This window comes from Suncus etruscus, chromosome 2 (genome assembly GCF_024139225.1).
Source record: "Suncus etruscus isolate mSunEtr1 chromosome 2, mSunEtr1.pri.cur, whole genome shotgun sequence".
Classification (NCBI taxonomy): Eukaryota; Metazoa; Chordata; class Mammalia; order Eulipotyphla; family Soricidae; genus Suncus; species Suncus etruscus.
In genome coordinates this window covers 134577595-134601248 of record NC_064849.1, presented here as the reverse complement: position 1 = coordinate 134601248, position 23654 = coordinate 134577595, and the positions used below count along the sequence as shown (strand labels likewise).

General features: G+C 35.4%; 1 protein-coding gene and 1 non-coding gene across 2 annotated transcripts in view; both read left to right on the top strand.

Annotated features, from left to right (window-relative positions):
- AP3B1 (adaptor related protein complex 3 subunit beta 1) overlaps window positions 1-23654 on the top strand; it is a 239500-nt gene that overhangs the window by 141433 nt on the left and 74413 nt on the right. Inside the window, exons 18-21 of the mRNA XM_049766041.1 lie at window positions 1372-1480; window positions 2696-2855; window positions 7208-7355; window positions 22493-22553. Coding sequence (XP_049621998.1) covers window positions 1372-1480; window positions 2696-2855; window positions 7208-7355; window positions 22493-22553 — 478 coding nt within the window. The remainder of the gene's footprint in view (window positions 1-1371; window positions 1481-2695; window positions 2856-7207; window positions 7356-22492; window positions 22554-23654) is intronic.
- LOC126002912 (U2 spliceosomal RNA) lies at window positions 4107-4297 on the top strand. Its single transcript, XR_007493509.1, has one exon. It is a non-coding gene; the product is annotated as a U2 spliceosomal RNA (small nuclear RNA).

Genomic DNA, 23654 nt, shown 5'->3' with positions numbered 1-23654 from the left:
CGCCCAGAACCTCCACATGAAACATCAACATCATCATAGAATCGTTTAGGGCTTTTCACATAGGCATATTTGAGATATATCTGTGTATGGTTTTTTTTTTTTTTAATTTTTGGTTTTGGTTTTTGGGCCATACTCAGTGATGTTCAGGGCTTACTCCTGGCTATGCACTCAGAAATCTCTCCTAGCTCGGGGGACCATATGGGATGTCGGGAACTGAACCCAAGTCTGTCCTGGGTCAGCCGTGTGCAAGACAAACTTCCTACCACTGCACTATCGCTCTGGCTCTGTTGTTTTGCTTTTAGTTCTTACTCTTCAAAACATATTTGAGTAAAAGTGGACAATAAAACATTTTATGTAGTATGTTAGAAAGCAATAGATACTATGATAAAAAAGTAGATCAGAGCTAAGAAAGAATAAAATATGTTAGGCATGGAAGGCTGGGGTTTTTAAATTTTCCTGTGATAACATTGGGGAAAAGAGATGAAGGAAGTGAAGGGGTAACGTAAGTTGGGATCTGGAGGAAGACATTATAGCAGTGAAATAGCTGGGTGAGGACCATATCTGGGCATTTGAATGGACAGCGAGGAGTAATTGAAACCAAGTGGGCAGTGGAACAGTGGCAGAGGTCAGAGAGAAAAAAGGGAGATAGCCAGCGAGGGTGGCACAGACTGTTATTAGGACTGGAGTGAAACGAGGAACCATTAGAGGGATTCAACCCAAATGGGATTTCATCAGACAGTGATTTTAGTAGAATATTTTAGCTGCTATATTGAATAATCATGCTATGGGTGGATGAGGGATGGGAATAAAGAGGATTATCAGAGATAGTGAGAGTGTGTGTGAGAGAGTGAGACAGAGAAAGATACACACACACACACACACACACACACACACACACATATATATGTATAGATAGATCTGGACAATATGTACAGATCTAAAGACTATTGATAAATAAAATTTTGGGAATATGAGAGTCACAAGCTCACTGTTACCTCAGTTTAGGCTATCTAGATGGTTGTGGTATATATTAGTTATTTTTCATTTATAACAATATTGCTCTACAAACTTCCATTTTTTATTGCTGATTACTCCTACCTCATACTTTGTTTTTTTTTTAAATCTTCTGTAGTCCCATGAATACAAAGGTTTTAAATTGTACCTAGATAAGGTTGGGTTGTTGATTGAACATAATGGACTGAGTGAGTTTTTACTCCTCTGTTAAGATGGAAAAGGGGACTTGGCCTTAATGCCTGGACTAATGTCTGTGTGTATTGCGGTCTTAATTTCTAAGTGGGTGCATTTGCTAGAAGACTGATTCTCAGTGAAAACTTCATTTCTATTTACATTTTTACATGTTTTCAAACACAGGCTAAAGAATGGACTCTAGCAGGAAAAGCAAATAAAGAAAATTCTGCTAAGAAATTTTATTCTGACTCTGAGGAGGAAGAGGATTCTTCTGAGAGCAGCAGTGATAGTGGTGGGTTTTGTGACCTGTTTACTTAATTTGTGACCTATTTACTCCAGCTTACATGGAAAACCTAAATTAGGCCTGTTTATAAATAATTTTAGTAAGTGGAATTAAGTAAAGTTTATGCCCTGACAAGAAATCTTTCAATTGCTTTCCTGTCTCGTTTTCCAAGTACTTTCTAGTGCCTTATTTGGCATAGCTAATAAATGACAATAAATGACAGGAACTTGCTTTTCTGAATCTAATCCATACTTCCTGTCACTTATTAGTATATTGAAAGTATGATTTTACATTTGATAAAACTTTAATTGGAATCTTTATAAGTAACTTTTATAAAAATGTAAAGTTTATTTAAACCTTCAGCAGTCTTGTTTCATCTATCTCCATACCCTTCTTTTTCTACATTAACCTGTATCAAAATGAGACTAAAAGTAATAAGTTTTTATCCTTATTCACCTTTGTTGGAAATTTTTGGTCATTGTAAAACTGAGATTAGATTAATTTTAGTATTGAATTACCATGTAGGGTCTTCTGTTGTTCCAAATCTCATTTATGTCTCAAGTTTGTATAGCTTCATTTCTTTAACATATGGAAAACTTCTATACTAACCAAAACAAGAGTTTTTTGTTAAGTAATTATGCTTCTTGTTTTTGAGGTTAGCAATTTTTTTTTGGAAAGAAGGGCTGTTAGGAGTAGTTGCTTCCATCTTTCCTATATAAACAGTTGTCACCTTTTTTTCCCTAGGTAATATTTCATTATTAATAGAGAAAGTGGAAATTATTTCTTTATAGATATATTATTCTTTAATAAATTATCTAGGGTCCGGGGATTTTAGCTCAGTAATAAATGATTACCATGGGTTCAATCGATACCTGGCATGAAAAATAAGTAAAAACAAGCATTTTCCAAAGTTTGGTTGTCACGAATTTGAACAGTAGGATACTCTCCAGTTTGGCTTATTGGTTCATCTTCTCTCTGTGTATTTCCTGCTCATTGGAAGAGTGCTTTCTCTGTGGAGTAATTTTATACTCATCTGCTCCAGCATTCTTCCAGAGGGCTGAATGACCCTGATGGGCAAATAGGAAATTCTGAGCAATTGTGGCCGACAGAACTGAGTGAGACTCAGTATCTGGCTTTATTTGTGACAAATACAAAGATTTCTTGTATCCTTATGTTGTATCTTTATGGCTATAAATTAAAAAGCACCTGGTTCTATTATTCTAGAGAGTGAATCTGGGAGTGAAAGTAGAGAGCAGGAAGAGGAAGGTGACAGTGATGACAGCAGTAGGGATTCCTCCAGTGAGTCTGCAAGTGAGAGTGGAAGTGAATCTGAAGGAGAAAACAAGAGATCAGCCAAGAGGAACTCCAAAGCCAAAGGACAGAGGTTAGTTTTTTGTTTTGTTTTGTTTTGTTTTTATCAGAATGTCCTTCAATAAAATACTCTGTGATCATTTCTTTAAAAAAATAAAAGAAAGAAACAGAAAAATCCTCTGTGGTATGTCACCCCACACACACTCTCTACCCCAGGCAGAATTTTCTCTTTAATAGACGGAGTAAAAAATTTGAGTGTGTGGTGTGTCCCAAATAGATATAAATCTTGTAAAGTTAATGAGAAATACTAGTTCGTGTTATTTCTCTATTAATAATGCTTCATTTTCATTTTGAACTTGAACAAATCTTGGGTTGCACTTTGAAAATGAGTATAACCTTGGAAGGCTGAGTTAAGTGATCAAGCCAGTAGGTATGAAACACTTAATTACCTTTTGTAGCAATTTTGCTGAGGGCTAAAATTAAATCCTTCACCACTTTGCCATTATGTAACTAAGACAATTGATTTTTCTAAATAATGTTATATTAAAAAGACTATGATCTAAATATTAGAAGTCAAGGGCTGTGAAGGAAGACGGTCATAAGATATTTAACATTAGCGCTTTCTCAGATCTTCCATTATCAACAGCATTATTGGGTATTAAAGTGTCATTAAAATTTGGAGTCATTGGGGCCAATACCTTGGATTGCATGAGTCTGTTTTGCCTACTGCTGTCAGAGAGTGGCCTCTGCAGACATGATGGCCCTTTCCCCGGAGCCTGCTGCCCGCTCCTTTGATGAGCTTGCAGCCCAGCTCAGTCGTGGCTGACAGCACTGATTGGTGCGCAGTACGCTCTCTGCTCCTTTTATTACAGACAGTAATTAAAGCAGCTCGCCCTGCCACTTCCATAACAAACACAGCATAATGCCCTAATTATGACTTTATTAATTTAAGTCAGGATTTAATGATTTTAAAAGTGATTTATATTGTTTTTCCTGTTCAGAACAAATGAAATCTGTAGGTTAAATTAATACAGGCTTTTCATCATTGCAAAGTTAAAAAGCTAGTTACCAGTAAATTCTTTTCATTAGGTTAACATCTGAAACTCTAAGCAGTAAGGTAAACAATAATTACCCATCAAAATTGAGCGATGCATAACAAAATAACACTTTTGCCTTTAAAAAAATCTTATCTTAAAAGTTAAGTATATTCCGTCTTTAACTTGTTGCAGCAAAAGGAGTTGCTTGGTTTGTAAGAACTGTTCTATGAGTGTAGTGCTATATTTCTGACTCAATATCAGAATATCTTTAACAATTTTTAAAATACATCGCTTCTTCGCCTTTTGGCTAAGATCAAGTGTAGTATCTGTTCTTATCAGTTTAATATCTGATACATCCTGTATCCGAGGATAATATATTAAATGGATTTTTGGAGCTGGGAGTTGGAATAGGAGCTTGCTCCGTCCACTCCGCACATCGACCTGATATTGCAGTGCCTCTAGGAATGGTGCACCTCCCTCATTTTCTGGTGTATAAGAAAATACCTTGTTGGGGCTGGAGAGATAGCCTGGAGACAGGGTGTTTGCCTTGCATGCAGAAGGATGGTGGTTCGAATCTCATTCCATATGGGTCCCCCAAACCTGCCAGGAGCGATTTCTGAGCATAGAGCCAGGAGTAATCCCTGAGCACTGCCAGGTGTGACCCAAACAAAACAAAACAAAACTAATACATCAAATTCTTGAAAAGGAAGTTATGTTTACTGCACTTTCAGATAACTGAAGTCAATGTGCTCCAAATTTGAATTTTATCTCATATTACTTCCATTATTTTTCTTTATAAATGGACTTTTCTCTTTACGTAGGTTTGAACATAAAAGAATTGTTTATTACACCAAAGAGAATCTCAGTAATGTTCTATTCTTTCATGATTGTAAGAATAGATTTTATTTGGGATAAAGACTTGCCTTCTTTTTTTTTTTTTTTTTTTTTTTTTAGGGAAGAACAACATTATTTTTCAGGCTTCAAATATAATTGCATGTCCTCCTGAAATGTTGCCATGACTCCAGGTTTAATGAGCAGCGATCATATTTCCTCCACAAAAAATTGATTCTCAGAAATGTTGCTTCTTTTTCTGACTCAACACTCTCCGCTCCCCATCATGTTTTTCTGTGTCTTTAAAATTTTGTTCAGAAAGACTTTTTAAACAGCAGAGTCTTTAAAACCATAACTATGATAATTTTTAAAATTTAAAGAGCTTTAATTGTTTTCCAAACCTCTAATACTCAGAACAATTAACCGCTAAATTTTAATTTTACATTTTATAAAGTATTTTTATTTGAAGGGAGATAGTATGTATAGTGGAACACTAGTCTTTAGAGCAATACAGACAAGTTCACATCTTAATTCTGCCTCTTGTGATTGTGTGTCCTTGAACAAGTTACCTAGCTGAATGTGGCAAGAATGTGTTGAAATATCTAAATTAGAAGATTGATAGTGCCTGACACTGCCTAGGACAAGGTAAATTCTTCGCATGCGCGCACACACACACACACACACACACACACACAATTCTTACAATTCTCCAACCCCAGACCCCCAGCCTAACTGTTTAAAAAATATAAAAGAGCATTTTCTCTTCTTTGCAGAGAACACCTTTTGGCTACCTCAAGTGTTATTTCATCTTTTCGGAGAACTGCTTCCCTATCTTTCTACCAACCTGCTTCATTCCTGTTTTGCAATTTATGTTTGTCTTCCCAAGGAGGCATTCCTAATCTTGAGGAACTTTATGCGGTCCCTCTTCAAATTTCCACTTGACACTGAGTACTTCATTAATACTAACTGTAACTTTATTGTCATTGTCACCTTGCTTTTCTACATTTTCCAGTGGGGTTAGACTTTGTAACGGAAACATGAGATCATCCAAATCTTACTAACTATTGTTATATATCGTTTCTAATATTGTGGTGGGCAATTGGTAACTATTTATTAAATGAGTGAATGACTGAACTTGTAACATCAGCACTCAAATTTGATCATTTGGTATTTTAAGAGCTTGTAGTACCTGATTATCTTCCATTTTCAGTCTGACTACAAAGAATTTGAAGACTTCTCTTTTGAATTGATTAACAGTTTCTAATGTCTAGGGTCATATTTGTGAATATGTAAATAATTTTCTTAGAGCAACCTATGAGTTGTCAGTACATTTTAGCAAAGTAGATGTATAAATATTTAAGGTTATTTATCATTGACATTGTAATTGTGCTAGTATCTAATGTGTATTCCTGGAAAATCAAACATTTATTTTTTTCTGTTCATGACATATTTGGAGTATTTTATGCCCTTTTGCATTCGTAAGGTATATGATCTGATATAATTGAATAGATTAAGATTTATTTGGTTAAAGGTGCTATCTTTTTTATTCATATGATCTGGAGTTCTAAAGTCAGTTTCATTATTTCTAATATACAAAAGAGAAATAGTTGTTGAAGAAATATACCTCTTTAATAAAGGTCTTGATGTATAACCAAAATAGACAAATAGCAGCATTTATCATTTGAGAATTTTGTTTGTTTCTTGGGCTACATTCATCAATGCTCAGGGTCTACTTCAGGCACATTGCTTGGGATCACTCCTGTCAGTGCCAGGAGGATGATTATGTAGTATTCACACTTGAACTTCCCACATGCAAAGCTTGTTCATTAGTTCTTTGCACTATCTCCAATACCTATCTTTCTTTTATATATCTCTTTATTTAAGTACCATGACTACAAACATGTTCGTAGTTGTGTTTCAGTCTTAAAAAGAACACCCCTCTTCACCAGTATAGCATTGCAGCATTCCCACCACCAATGCCCCCATCTGCCTACTCCCCTGCCCCCTGCCTGTATTCGAGACAGGCATTCTACTTCTCTCACTCATTGACATTGTCATGATAGTTGTTAATGTGGTTATTTCTCTAACTGCACTCACCACTCTTTGTGGTGAGCTTCATGAAGTGAGCTAGAAGTTCCAGCCCTCCTCTCTTTGTCTCTGAGGACTGTTGCAAAAAATATCTTTTATTTTTCTTAAAACCCATAGAGGAGTGAGACTATCCTGCGTCTATCACTCTCCCTCTGATTTATTCCATTCAGCATGATAGATTCCATGTACATCCATGTATAGGAAAATTCCATGACTTCATCTCTCCTGACGGCTGCATAATATTCCATTGTATATAAGTACCACAGTTTCTTTAGCCATTCATCTGTGGAAGGGCATTCTGGCTATTGTAGCTAGTGCTGCAAAGAATATTGGTGTGAAGAATACATGTTTGTATTGCGTTTTTGTGTTCCTAGGGTATATCCCTAAGAGTCCATACCTATCTTTCAATTATTAAAGCTACTTGTGTATACAAGGGATTTAAAATTGATACTGAAACATTTATTTTCAGTGATTCTGAAGATGGAAAGAAGAAAAGTGAAAAGTCAAAAACTTCGGGTTCCTCTGATACTGAATCTAGCTCAGCAGAAGAAAGTTCTTCAGGTTCTGAATCTGAATCAGAATCTGAAAGTGATTCTGAATCCAGAAACATTACTAAGGTAAGAGACTATCAGGGCTTGCATCTAGTGCTTCACTCAGAGATCACTTCTGTTGGATCTTGCGGGCCAGTATGTGATACGAAGTACTGATCACATGTTTACTGCTTGGAAAGCAAGCACCCTAGCTGCTTGCCTGCTTGCTGTACTATGTCTTCTGCCCAAACCTTTCTTTCTTCCCTTTTTTTTTTTTTTTTTTGCTTTTTGGACTACACCCAGTGATGCTCAGGGGTTACTCCTGGTTATGCGCTCATAAAATGTTCCTGGCTTGGGGGACCATATGGGACGCCGAAGGATCAAACCATGTCCGTCCTAGGTTAGCCACGTGCAGGGCAGATGCCCTACCGCTTACACCACTGCTCTGGCCCCTGCCCAAACCTTTCTTTTAATTTTTTAAACCTAAATCTTTGCCACTGTTAGAAAGTTTTATGGTATGCATATAGCTTTTTGATTCTTGTGTACAGTGTGATATGGAAGACTTTTGCTAGACAGGAAGAGAAAACTTCATATAGTGTTGAGCAAGGAAATATACATGTATTATAGGAATAATCAAGACTATCATTGTCAAACTATTATCGAAAACTTAGTATTTTAAATTAATAGAATATTTTAAAGGTTTAATTAAATGGCTTCCTTTTTTATAGTTAAAAAATTTAGTGGCTTCTGGTTTCGGTCCACATGGCTGTCCCCTGGAGCCCCAGAGCTTTGGAATAAACCCGCTTTGCTTTCGCATTCTCTGAGGTAATTTGCAACTGAAAGGCAGACTCACAAAGACTTTGAACCCTGGCCTTTGAGGACTCCCTCCCTTTCCTATGCATTGCTCTTCTGCTGAAAGATTGAATTCTGACCATCTGATTGAATTCTGACCATCTGCACACAAGGCAGCACCCTGGACACTATAATATGCTTTGGGATGCCCCACCAGCTATCAAGAAGATCTGGGAAGCTAGGCAACATATCTAAATTAATTTCATAGTCTGGAAGGGAATGAAGCAGTGTGTGTGTGTGTGTGTGTGTGTGTGTGTGTGTGTGTGTGTGTGTGTGTGTGTGTGTGTATGTGTGTGTGTGTGTGTGTGTGTGTGTCTACTTCACATGGATAAAGTACTCAGTACATGTTCAACCAACATGAACTAGTGTGTTCTGGCAGAGACCAGAAACCCAACTGTTCTGAGAAGGATGGTGATGTGGGACCAAGGTAGTGAAGAAAGACTTTACTAGAAAGTAGCATTCAAGCTGAGATGTAAAGGCAAGAAATTATGCAACTGTAATGTTCAGAGATTTTGACTATGCCCTTTGGGGCATCTCAGTAACCCCTGTGGTTTTAAAAGGAAGGTGGGGGGACTTGAAGAGGGATCAAGAATACAGATTTTAGTTAACATTTAGGAGGCACATAGGTCTTAGGAGATATTGGAACTACCTTACTTGCATGAATGCATTTAATTTTCACCCTGACTTGATAAAATCCAATTCTATTATTGCTATTTTGTGAGAGATTAGATTGAGGTCACAGGCAGAAGGCCCAGAAACAGAATTCAGTCCCAGGGAATCTCAGGCTAATACTCAAGTGGTGGAAATCTGCTGGAACTCAGATGCCAGCACCCCTATCTGCCTGACTTATTTGCTGTGCTGCATTTTCGGCATGATTTCATCCTGTGTGTGGCTCATCTGCTGACGGCTTGCCTTCCCTGGAGCCTTCCCTGGAGGTGAGTCTACACGCCCAGAAAGGGAGGAGCCAGAGGAGCGCAGCCGCTCCACTTCACGGCCGTGCACATCATTTAGCCAATAAATACAACCACAGCATGTAGAAAAACCCACAATACAAGTGTGACAGTGGGGAAACAACACAGGCCAGCTCCAGACATAGAGAATGACGATGGCAACTCTGATGACTTGAACATGACCAACCAACTAGTCAGTCTCTCAGATAAGGAGTTTAGAGTCGCAATATGGAAGATGTTCAAAGAACTCAAAGAAAGTATAGAAGAGAACACTAATAAGAATCAAGAGAATATGAAGATAGAAATCAGAAAACTCCAAACTGAAATTTCAGGTCAAATAACAGGTCTGAAAAACTCAGTAGATGAATTGAAGAAAAAACATGGTTGAGCTTTCCCACGGGTTAACAGCAGCTGAGGATAGAATTAGTACACTGGAAGATGAGATGAATAACAATTCCATACAGCAGAAGAAATTGAAAAAAAAAAGCCTTAAAGCAAATGATCAAACAATGGAAAAATTACTCAAAGAATGGGAACAGATGAAAATAGAAGTCTATAAGATCAACAGAAACAACTTAAGAATCGTTGGAGTTCAAAGACCCAGGAAGAAAATCTCCAGGAAGAATCAACAGTCAAGAACATCATTAAAGAAAAACTACCAGAGCTAATGAATACATGCGATCAAAACTTGCATGCCCGAAGAGTACCAACTAAAAGAAACCCCAGAAAAAACACCCCAAGACACATCCTAGTCACAATGACGAATCCCACAGATAGAGACAGAATTCCGAAAGCAGCAAGATCGAAAAGAGAAATTACATTCAAGGGAACATCCTTGAGATTTACTGCAGATCTGTCACTGGAAACACTCAAGGCCAGAAGGCAGTGGTGGGACATAGTGACAAAACTCAATGAAATAAATGCTTCGCCTAGAATACTGCACCCAACAAAACTCGCTTTCAGGTTTGAAGGAACAATACATGGTTTCACAGACAAACAACAGCTCAGAAACTTTACAGACTCAAAACCATTCTTAAAAGACAAAATGAACGGCATACTTTAAGACAAGACTGACCAACAGACACACCAAACTTTGTTAGAAAGATGGCACTAACTCCCAGGACAATTCTTTCTCTCAATGTCAATGGACTAAATGCACCAGTTAAGAGACACAGAGTGGCTAAATGGATCCAAAAACTCAATCCAACCTTCTGCTGCCTACAGGAAACACACCTGAATAGTCAGAACAAACACAGACTCAAAATAAAAGGCTGGAGGAAAATTATCCAAGCAAACAACACCCATAAAAAAGCTGGAGTGGCCATTCTAATATTAGATGATGCAAACTTTATACTTAGGAAAGTTGTAAGGGACAAAAATGGACATTTTGTATTAATCAAGGGATACATACAGCAGGAAGAAATAACTCTCCTAAACATATATGCACTGAATGAGGGGCCAGCAAAATATTTAATAAAATTGTTGACAAATCTGAAAAATAATATCAATAACAACACAATAATTGTTGGAGAACTCAACATGACATTGTCAACACTTGACAGGTCAACCAGACTGAAACCCAACAAGAATTTACTAGACCTGAAAAGAGAAATGGAAGAAAGAGGCCTAGTAGATATATACAGGACACTCCACCCCCAGAAGCCTGGATACACATTCTTCTCTAATGTACATGGGACATTCTCCAGGATAGATTACATGCTAGCACATAAAACATACCTCCATAATATCAAGAGGATAGAAATTTTGCAGGCTATCTTCGCTGACCACAAGAGCTTGAAATTATCCACTGCTGGTGGGAATGCTGTCTAGTTCAACCTTTATGGAAAGCAATATGGAGATTCCTCCAAAAACTGGAAATCAAGACCCAGCTATACCACTCCTAGGAATATACCCTAGGAACACAAAAATACAATACAAAAATCCCTTCCTTACACCTATATTCATTGAAGTACTATTTACTATAGCAAGACTCTGGAAACAGCCAAGATACCCTTCAACGGATGAATGGCTAAAGAAACTGGTACATATACACAATGGAATATTATGCAGTTGTCAGGAGAGATGAAGTCATGAAATTTTCCTATACATGGATGTACATGGAATCTATTATGCTGAGTAAAATAAGTCAGAGAGAGAGAAAGATGCAGAATGGTCTCACTCATCTATGGGTTTTAAGAAAAATGAAAGACATTCTTGCAATAATAATTTTCAGACACAAAAGAGAAAAGAGCTGGAAGTTACAGCTCACCTCATGAAGCTCACCACAAACAGGGATGAGTTTAGTTAGAGAAATAACTACGTTTTGAACTATCCTAATAATGAGAATGTATGAGGGAAATAGAAAGCCTGTCTAGAGTACAGGTGGGGATTGGGTGGAGGAGGGATATTTGGGACATTGGTGATGGGAATGTTGCACTGGTGATGGGTGGTGTTCTTTACATGACTGAAACCCAAACACAATCATATATGTAATAAAGTTGTTTAAATAAAAGAAAAAAAAATTTAGTGGTCATGCATTTAAAAACAAATGAAAGAACCATTTACAATGGCAGTTCTCTTTCTTAGAATCTTTATAACCTGGAGTCTTTTATATTTAAAGCAGAAAATGAAAAGATAAATTGTGAAAATCTACTCCTGTAAAACTTAAACCTAATACTTAATCATTTGAACTTATAATTTTTATTTTCTACCTTTAAATAAATCACAGATACTAGAGTTCAAATGCAGTATTTTTATATTATAAGTTGTATTATTTTATATGTTGAAAATAGGATCAAAGCTTGCCTTTCATTGAATTAAATTTCTTCTAATCTAATTTTAAAAATGTATTTGTTCCATTAACTTGAATTTCTTAAGTAAATTATTTGAGTAGCCAAGATCTGAGTATTCAGAATGTAAACAAATTCTGTGCTACAGCTATTTTTTCTTCTTATTTTTAAGTGTCTAAGAGTACACCATGCAAATTTTCAGTTTCCTAATAATGGGCAACTGTGTAATTATAGGAAAGTCCTCTTTGCATCAGGTATACTTCTACTCTAAATTATGAGTAATGAAAGCAGATGGTGGGTGCTTTACTTTAATTTTGTATGACAGTATGTTAATGCTAAGAATTCATGTGCCTAAATTTGCAGCCCAACTAAATCTATGCTTTTATTTCTCTTCTCTCTCTTTTTTTTTAATCTGGACAATGTGTTTGGGTATATTAAGCATGAATATGAGACCTTAGAGGTACCTTGAATATATGGCTTTCAAAACAGTTCATTTTATGGTGGTCCTATGAGACAGGTATAGTCTTGTACTTGTTGGAAGATAATATCTTTATGCTCCAGTTTCCTCATCTATAAAGAAAAAATGCTAATGTCTGTTATACTTTTTTCAGGTTCTACTTAAAAACTGAAACATGAGAGATTGTTGTAAAGTACTATATAATTATAAAATAGGTTGAATTTAACATTTTCCAGTTTAACATTAATTCCTGAGAGACCAACAGCATCAGAGTTATAGAACACCAGTGCTAAAAGCAACTGGACTTTTTCTGTAACTGGTACATCCTGATTTTTCTAATTTTTCTTTTGCCTTTCAATTTAGGGATTAATTTGTTTATGATCCCTTATCCTTGACACAGCTTGTGGCATTATCCAGTTTTTCCAGAAGACTGTGACCCCTTGCTTCTCTAACACAGTCTCTCTCTGGACCATTCTTCTCTGAGTAGTAAACATGTTTTATATGCTTACTTTTAACTTTGTCTTTTGGATATTCATCTGCCTCCTTTACACTTCTAAGTCTCTCCCAGTTAAAATAAAGAGAGTGGGAAAGTGTAAACATTTGAGTGAAATTTTAGAAAAATAATCTAGGTATTCTCTATCTTCTTAATCTAGTTGTTTTGGAGTCCCTTATAAGTTAGTTTTCATGCCTATCTCTTCCTGTAAATAGTGATCTCTGAAATGTGAAATGGGTTCTCTCACTAGTATACTTTCCCTTCTTTATAGGTGACAGTTCCCCTACAATTTGACACTCTACTTCTCTTCTGACTCTTTGATTTACTGTTCTGTTTGTTTGCTTTTATTTTAAGTAAAGATATAAATATTATATCTGAATTATTGTGTAGTACTTTCCTCTCGAAAATATTAATTGTTGTGAATTAATTTCTTTGTGTTTTATTGCTATATGTGGTTATGTCAATTATTTCCATAATATCTAAATTCCAAACTCTAGTTATTCTCAAATTCTTAGCAAATTCTTAATTGTCTCAGCTGTTACTGCCCTCTTGCTTAAAAGATAGACTCTGCCATTTGGGTTTTGATTTTGTTTTATCTGGGGACCATACCCAGTAAAGCTCAAGTCTTACTCCTAGCTCTGTATTCAGAGATTACTCCTGATGGCTTAGGGGACTATATGGATTTCCAGAGTTAAGCCCCACTTGGCTGTGTGTTAGGCAAGTGCCTTACCTGCTGCACTATAATGCCGGCCCCAATTCTGCCATTTGTGCTACTATTCTTTCTATTTTTTCTGATTTTTAGTCTCCAAATTACCTTTGACTTCTTCTTCATCTGGTTTATTTACATAGTTGCCAAGTTTTAGATACCCTGAGTATTTTTTCTCATATTCTTTTTGACCATTACCATCAGTCCTTCACTACCTCCCCTTTTGGTATTGCTTTCTGCTATCCTAATTACACTGTGCCAATCCCAGCTCCCTTGTATAACCTCCAGGTTAACTTTAATGTTAGATATAGTAATGTTCTATTGTCATTTGGTTTAGAAAACTTGTTGGACTGACATGCACACACCTGCCTTTGTAGTCTTAATCCTTCTGATTCTATGGACACTTGTGGTTCTCTGAATTTGCTGTATTTTCCCTTTTTTATGCCTTTGGTTTTCCTTTTGCACCATTTCTCTTTTTTAGAAAATAAAACCTTTGAAGAAAGTGGTCCTTTCACTTCTCCTCATTGAAAACAACTCTCTGTAATGACAAATGTTGCTGATGATAGGGTATTTCTCATAGGGACAGTCTAAAGGTGAGAACTAGCATTGAATTGTTTATATTCCTGTCACTCAATAACATTCCTAGCATATTGATAAGTTATAAAACTATAGTCGTATGTTCTAGTGTATTGTATTTTTTTGTATTTATTGAAATAATCACTTATTTGAAGGCAGATAGTATTGGTAATCATCAAAGAAAATTATCTTGTTCTACCAGTGCTGGCATGGATGCAGGGAGAAAGGGATTCTTTTTCACTGCTGGTGGGAATGCTTGTCCAGCCTTCTTTGGAAAAGGCTGGAAAAACTTGTCCAGCCTTTTTGAAACAATATGGATTCCTTAAAAAACTGGAAATTAAGTTCCCATATGATCCAGCAATAAATACCACTTCTTAGAATATATACTAGGAACACAAAAACATAATACAAAAAATGCACTACTATGTTCATCATAGCGCTATTAACAATAGCCAGAATCTGGAAACAACCCAAGTTTCCAGAACCAAGGAGTGGCTAAAGAAGCTGTGGTACATCTACACAATGGAATACTATGCAGCTGTTAGGAAAGATGAGATCATGAAATTTGTTTATACATGGGTATATGAAGAGTATTATACTGAGTGAAATGAATCACAGGGAGAGAGATAAACATAGAATAATCTCACTCATTTATGGGATATAAGAAAAATGAGAGATAATGTGGTAATAACATCGAGAGACAATAGAAAAGAGGACCAATGCTTGGTATGAAGTTGCCACAAATGGTGGAGCAGTACAGTTAGAGCAAAGAATGGACCATTATGACAATAATTGGAACTGTTCATGAGGGACAATAACTCAGTACTGGATGGAGATAAAATGATATGTAATTATCCCCTCATTAACAATAGTGCAAGCTACAGTGTCTAAAAAGAAAGAAAAAGGAAGGAAAGAGAGAGAGAAAGCAGAGTGGAGGGAGGATGAAGATGGAGGGGAAACCAGGGACATTAGTGGTGGAAAATGTTCCTGGGTGGAGGGGAATGTACATTGTAAGACTGAAACTCAATTTTGTTTTTTGGTGGTTTTATTTTTCCTTTTTTTTTAAATTTTGGGCCACACCTAGTAGCCATGCTCAGGGTTGTTCCTGGCAGGCTTGGGGGACCAAATGGAGTACCAGGGATTGAACCCGGGTGAGCAATGTGCAAGGCAAATGCCCTACTGCTGTGCTATTGCTCCAGCCCCTGAAACTCAATTTTCAACACCTTTGTAGTCACAGTGTTTAAATTTTTAAAAAGTAAAAATAAAAACAAAAGCAAGCTATTGCTTCCAAAAAAAAAAAAAAAAGAAAATGATCTTGTTCTTTAGTTACAATTATTTTGATGAGCAAGTGCATTTTTATTTGTAGATTTTTTCCTGAAATGAATTTAATTAAGAAATATTTTAATTTAATTCTTTTTATGAAATGATTTTTTTGCCTCCAATATTTTCTCTAACAAAATACTTTCAGTCATTTCATATTTTAACTGTCTCGCTATTTTATATTGTATATAGGGAAACATTTTGAAATAAGTAGAAAGAAAAGTTAGTTATGCAAACTATCATATCAGGAGAAGAGTCACACTTAAATTCTTTTAAAAATACTGATAGAATTGTCTGATAGACATTGACTAATTTATTTTAGTTTTTTTTTTTTTTTTTTTTTTTTTTTTTTTGGTTTTTGGGCCACACCTGGCAATGCTCAGAGGTTACTCCTGGCTATCTGAAATAGCTCCTGGCAAGCACAGGGGACCATATGGGACGCCGGGATTTGAACCAACCACCTTAGGTCCTGGATTGGCTGCTTGCAAGGCAAACGCCGCTGTGCTCTCTCTTGGCCCCTTTAGATGATTTGTTAAAGTTATCAGCTTAAATGTAAATTAAATTTAGGCTTTGATTTTTTTTTTTTATAGCTGGTATACCAGTGCTTCTATATACTTTAGTTGTTTCTACTATTAATTTGTTACTCCACTCCTTACCCTTTACCTGAGATTCAGGTGGATCAATAATATCCTTAATGTCTGTACTTCAACTGCTGAGTATTAGATAATGTTTAAAAATCTTTTTATGGGGTTGGAGCTATAGCACAGCGGTAGATCATTTGCCTTGCATGCCTCCAATCCAGGATTGACCTGCTTTGATCCCCGGCCTCTTATATGATCCCCGAGCCTTCCAAGAGCGAATTTCTGAGCGCATAGCCAGGAGTAATCCTGAGCATCATAGGGTGTGGCCTAAAAATCAAACCCATCAAAACCAAAACAAAATAAAAGAAAAAAATGTTGTCATCATCATACTTTGTTATAAAATTTTACGCATTTTTCTATATTAGCATTTTAATTATATGAAACTATATAAAGATAATAACCCAGTTAATTAATAATTTTATTAATAAGTGTACTATTAAAAAGCATCTCCATACATGAACCATTAATATAAGATTTATACATATTCTTCTTTCTGGTTTTGTCTTGTTTTGGGGCCACAGCTGGCAGTACCCAGGGATTATTATCTTTGCACTCAAGAATCACCCCTCTGATAGGCTCAGGGGACCATATGGATTTTGCCACTTACAAGGAAAGCACCCTACCATCTAAACTATCCATTCGGCCCCTAAGATATACTATAGTAGCTTTGAGAAAAATAGTACTCTCTGTGGCGCTAGAGGTAAGGTGTCTGCCTTGCGAGTGCTAGCCAAGGAAAGATCGCGACCTCAGTTCAATCCCCCGCTGTCCCATATGGTCCCCCCAAGCCAGGGGCAATTTCTGAGTGCTTAGCCAGGAGTAACCTCAGAGCATCAAACGGGTGTGGCCCGAAAAACCAAAAAAAAAAAATAGTACTCTATATATGTAACAGAATTTGAGATATTCTTGTGAGATGTCTTTATCATAGGTAATGTGACGCTCAGAAAACTTGCATAATCCCTTTGGAGAGGTGCAAAGAAACTGTCTTAGTGTGCTCAGTGGATCAGTCACTGGCATTGTGTATTGTCCAGATATTAGTCAATGTCAAAAATCTGCCTTAATAAAAGACCTGTAAAAGATTTTAGGGATATAAAATAGATATGGCAAGTAGTTTGAAAAAAGCTATGGAAAAGAGTAAAAGGAATATGTTTTCATTGATTTTTCTGCCCTATTTGAGAAGTAGAAAACATGTTTCTCTTATATGGTAATATTAATGCATGGTACTATTACATAACCTGTGTGAATTATAGACTGTTTTTACTCTGACAATTCAAAGCCTTGCTCTTTCAATTTTATGTCTTCCTGTTTGTTCATATTTTATGCTCTTTAGAACAAAATATCATTTTAGTTTAACTGAGCTTCTTAAATCTCAGTGTCATTAATAACCTTTCTTACTAAAAGAGAGATAATCATACAGCAGATTTTGATTATTAGCATAAACCTTTTTTTAACTTAAAAGTACTCTCAGCCTCAATATTTTTTAATATTTTTATTTTGATCATAGTGGTTTACATATTGTTGACAATAATATTATAGGTTCACATTTACATAAAATCAGGGGGGTTTCCATCACCGATTTGTCCTCCCTACACCTCCGTGTTTGTCCTACCTCCCATATCCTCCTCCCTCACCCCCAGGGCTGCAAGAATATGTGGTCCCCTCTGTACCTAGCTTACTACTTAGTAGTCTTGGTCTTGGTGACTCCCTTATTTCCCCCTCTAACTGGGAGGAAGGACTACATAGTTCAAGTTATGTGGTTTTATTTGAAGAAGAGAAAAGTAATAAACTGGGGTAAAAGTCTAAGATGCCGAAAATGGGGGGAATCCTTCTAGAGGCTCTCATCGTCGGTTTGAAAGAGGAAGGAGAAAAAGAAGGTGAAACACCCCAACAGTACAAAAAGAAGTGTCAAATATCCAGTGAGCAATCCAGTGATAACGATAGGCACCACAAAAAAAAAGCCATGGTCTTGAGTTAAAAAACATGGCAGAGCACCTAAAGAAAGAAAAGAAAAGAAAGAAAAAAACAATATAAATATAAATGGGGACAACAACTTCAATAACCACACCAAAACAAAGAAATCGACAAGAAGTAGATAGGTAAATAAAATAATAATAATAATAATAATAATAATAATAATAATAATAAATGAAGAAAAAATAATATATAAAAGATAAAAATGTTTTGTGCTTTTTGCCTTTTTTTCCCTCCTGCACTGGCACAGTAAATATTGGGGTCATTCGAAAAGGAATTCACTTGACCTTAGCACTACGGGGTTTCTCCACCCTTGGGGTATATTGTCACGGGATTAACTGTAGACTCCGTTCAGGTTCATTTACTCTACTGGTGGTGCTTTCGTGGTGTTTGGAAAACTTCTGCTCCGTCCTGGATGATAAAATAAGACCTCTGTATCTATAGATCTCAGTATCTGCAGAGGTCCAGGAGTGGGACTTATGATAAAGTCTTTCTTTGTGGTTCTAGAAGTTCTATTTGCTCAGTGTCATTTTAATCCATCTTCTGTGGTTGGTGGTCTTGGTCTTTGCACTGATCCTAGGATGGAACCTAGGATAGCGTCTTTCATTGTGTTTCCAGAAGCCCCATTCCGTTGCGATTGTCTCTGCTGGACCTTTGGATCTGGGATCATGGTGGTTGTGTGGGTCGTAGTTCAAACCCTAGACTAGGGCTTTTTCATTGGTCTCAAGATATATTCAGTCCAGTCATGGTTCTAGCAGCCAGTCATCTGTAAATCACGATCTTGGCTTTTGGTGCCGACCAAAGGGTGACAAGTCTTCTGATTTTTGTCTTATCGTTAGCTGGTGAGGTAGGATAACCTGTTCTTAGGCAAGTTGTTCCCATTTTCTTTGTTGTCAGGATATCATATTAGAGCTGGCACTTGTTGGTGGCCCAGCGGTATTAAGGATGTCCCGGATGGGATTTGTTTCCTGTAGCTGTTGTGAAGAACTGTGTCGATTCTATGTCTGGGATCCAGGGTTCAGCAGCTTCAGTATTTTTAAATCATATTTTTATGACTAAAAGTCAAATTTTCCTTGGTTGGTAATTTTAATTGAAAATATTTCATATAAAGATATCCTTCTCTGTGAGGCTAGAAATTAGTCTTGATTTTTTTGTTTATTTCAAAGCAGAATATGATTTTGACAAACTTTACCTATTACTTACACTATTTTATCATTTTTAATTCCAAAACTTTTTACAATGGTTTACGTTTAAGGAGGAATATTTGATGCTTGGTGTGTCAGATCTTTTTTCTACTTGCTTTGCTTTTTGTAATCGGCATGAAAATGAACATGCATAATACATGAAAAATCTTTGCAGATATACTAATACATATTTTTGTTTATATTAGTTAGGACTTAATATTTATTTCCAGGGTCTTTTATTTATTATTTAAAATGAAATATATTAAGTAGAAATCAGTATTTTAACCCTGTGAATTTGTATTTCATTTTGATAATGTTGATGTGTTGAGCTGTATAATCGAATACCAAAGAGGCAAAATGGAGATTTGAGGATGATGAATTGATAACTAGGTTGTTTTTGTAGTGAGACTTTAAGAACAGTTACTGTTGTCCTTATAAAAGTCTAATACAGTCACTCAGCTGTTAAAAACCTAATCCTCTATTTAAAAAAATATACAAAAACAAATTGTCTATCTTTCTGCCTGATCTCTTCTCAAGTACTAACACAATGGAAACAGTGGGTGATCTGTCAGTGTGTTTGGTTTGTCAATGATGGTTTTGTATAAATACTGGGAGGGTAAGAAATAAAATTCACACAGTAAAATATGATTTCATCTGCCTTTTCTCTGCAGCTCCATGGCTCATGCTGTGGTGTGAAATTCTCATTTTACACACTTTGCAGGCGGAGCACATGAATTATGCATTGAGCAAGAAAAATCTCCTGCCTCAAGTCCTATATGCATTTACCCAGGTTCTGTCTCTATTACCAAGATGAATTGCAAATGGAGAAATGTTTGATGGAATAGGGCTCTTAACTTCTTTGTTTAGAATTCAGATTTTTATTTCCATAGTAGATCTGTTAAGTATGAAAATGTTTTGAACTTACTATGGATTTTTTAAAATGAAAAATGAAATATAATATAAGAGAAGAATGCCAAACACATCAGTAAGCTTTTTATATCCTTAATTCACAATGCAAGTCTTTTTCAAGTCAGTAGAAATGACCATTATCTATTGCTAATGTTGAATTTAGTCATTGGTTATTTGGTGTTCTCAGAAAGTCAATGAAATTCTGTCCTTTTAGAGAGCCTTTTTTCCCCTTCTGTTTTGACTTCTAATAAGATATTATGCCAATTTCACATGCAGTTCTGTCCCATGTTGTATGTGACCTGATGTATATTTAATAGACATTGTTACCTACTCTTAGCTATAAAGTAGAAAATAAGGCAGCTTAACTTTTTTTTGATTTGATAGGTTTCTAATTTTTCAGGTTGGAGAGGTTACAGTTCCATCAAGACTGTCATGCACCATTTGTAGCTTATAGGAAACTACACCCATTGTGCTCAGCACAGCATTTGATAAGTCACATGATGATAACCTCTTTGGTGTATGTTCTTTCTTCATGGAATGACATTCTAGTTGGGGGCGGCATTTTTATTCGAACCAGTTTTTGTTACTTGTAATTTTTAATTTTAAACTTCAAGACAAACATGCTTTCTCTCTTTACCCTACTTCAATAAATTATATGCATTTGAGGTAGAAAAGAGGGACAAATTTGTTTTATTTTTAAATAATGAGTGAAAATGAGAACCCATCTGAACATTTGGAGTTTTCAGGGGGTGAAATAATTATTTTGAAGAAGAAAACAAAATCAGTGCTGATGCTTTAGTTAGTGTTGTAATGCGTGTGATTCCTAAAAATGATTTTCTGGGAATTAGTATAAGAGAAAAAACAAGTAGAACTTGCTTGTTTAAAAAGATTTTCTTATATAATTTGATTACATGTTCACCTTGCTGTAATAACTCTTAATACTTAAAAAATTTTTTTACTTGGAGCATCATGATTTATAATACTGTTCATAATAGGGTTTCATGGTTTCATACATATAGTTAAACCCCATACCCAATACATACCATAGTGTCTGCTTCTCTCCACCATTGTCCTGTTGTCCCTTTTTACCCCTACCCCTTTGCACAATATAGACTTTAAATTGTACTTTTTTTTCTTTAATCATATATTTTCACGATTGTAGGAAATATTTCACAAATATTTGCAACATATCATAACAACTAGCTAGAAACTCCTTTGATTGATTGTTAAGTTTCTGGACAGACTATGTTTTGGTTGTGTCATTTTCATTATTTATTTTAGCATAGAATCTGGAACATGCTAACAGCTGCACATAAATACTTAGCTAAATAAATAATGACTTATCAGGTAATTAAGATTTAAAAAAAAAGACCTGTTTAGCAAAACTAAGTTTCGGCTTTTAATATAAAAACATTTAAGGTTTTTTAAAAAGTAGTACAGATGATAAAATTGCAATAATTTTGACTCAGATACATCCATTTAGCAAAATAATCTTTGTTGGTGTTTAATTGATTGTATTACTACCTAGGATGGAATTTTATATCTTTTGTGAATCTAAAAATCTATAATCACTAAGGCTTTGGAACACATTTTTTTAAATGGTGCTGGGGATCAAACCTGGGTTTCACATGGGAAAGGCAAGTGCTCTACTACTGAGCTATGTTCCTGGCCTAAGGGACATGTTCTTAATGTATGTATGGTTATTCACATCTCAAAAATTTAGTAGTCTGAATTAAGCAAATCTGAGGTATAGGTATCCCTAATTATGTGCAGATAGGTGTTTGAAATACTAAAATGAAAATAACAGGAAAAGTTAAGTAATCCTTATTAACCTTAAAAATTTATTAGAATTGGAACACCCTTTGGTAGAGGTTTGATGTAATCCAACGTTGAAGTATAAAGTACCTTGTATAATATCTGCCACAGGTCATTTTCAGAAAAGGCTAATCATAATTAATCAATTGTCTCAGAGCTCAGCATGAAATGCATTTTCTTTTCTTAAGTTAATTTGTTTAAAATTTAGTCTTAAGAGTATTTACACCCTTTCTGCCAGACAAACCACATTTGTATTTATATCTTAGCTAAAAGTTGTCAAATCATAAAATATTTACTTCACAATTTTCTTCTTAATTTATCATTGTAAACACAGAATATTAAAAAAAAACTATTATTAGCTTGCTTGATTAAGGAAACTACTGTATGCACACTAAAATTAAAGTTTTAATTAAAAAATGTCTTTTCTGTAGTCTTAAATTTTCTTTTATTTTTTTCCCTTTGAAGGATTAAATTGAGAAAAAACTTAACCATAAAACAGTAAGAATTATTTCACAGATTTAAAAAGTGGGACATACAATAAATGAAATTTTACTTTCTTTATAGGCAAAAGAAAAGAAAAGAGATCAAGATAAAAAAGAGATTTCACTTCTAGATCTAGATGATTGTAAGTATTAAAATTCAAATTAATGCTCCTGTGTTTAATAGTAGTTTGTACCGTTTGTACCACTCATTCACATATTTTAAAATGTATTAGCATCTACTGAGAAAGATTTGTGGGTGAAATAGGCAAGAAAATTTTGGAATTTATTTTGTTAGTACCCTTTTCCTTTCATCTGATCAGTATATCATGTGCATAACTCAAGTACAATTGGTCAAATTAAAGTACTCTAAATTTAAAATCTTTTGCTTTAGTTATTAATTTATGCTTGTTTTACTTAAATTGTTACCCTTCTCTTAAACCTTCTATCTTGCTAAACGTTGATTGGGCAGATGGCATTTTCTAACTTACAGAGGAAAATAATTGGAAATGAAAAGGTCATGACTGTTTTCCACTGGCCGTACTTTGGTACAAAATGTTTTAGACCAATATGGCTATAACTAATAACATTTCATCTGCAGAAGAGCTACTTCTCAGAATTTGCCAATACACACCCTCCTATGTTCACAAATGTTCATCTTCTCTCAAGTCCTCAGATTGTAAGAAATAGTAAACTAGCTTTGTTCAATTTTTTATTAGATTTTGCACTAGAGGTAGAGAAACAATTATTATTTTATAGTTAAACTTGTTATTTTTCAGTGTAGTTCTTTCATCCTAGAGGTGAGTTGTGTTTTCAAGTAGTCTTATTCTGTCATAGAGCTCATCTACTTGTCTTCCTAGCCTATTTCCAGTACTTATGGAAAAATTCTTAATAAAGAAATTAAAATGTGGGGCTGAAGAAATAGCATGGAGGTAAGGCGTTTGCCTTCCATGCAGGTCAGTGGTTCTAATCCCAGCATCCCATATGATCCCCCGAGCCTGCCAGGAGCGATTTCTGAGCATGGAGCCAGGAATAACCCCTGAGCACTGCCGAGTGTGACCCAAAAAGACAAAAACAAACAACAAAAACAAAAGCAAAGAAATTAAAATGTATAATGTGGAGAAATACTTAATATAGGAAACATTTTAATGGAACTAAATTCGAATAATTCTGATTTGTTGATAGACATTGTAAAAAATCTTATTTGTAAAAATTTATGCTTTATACATATACATTTGGTAGATATA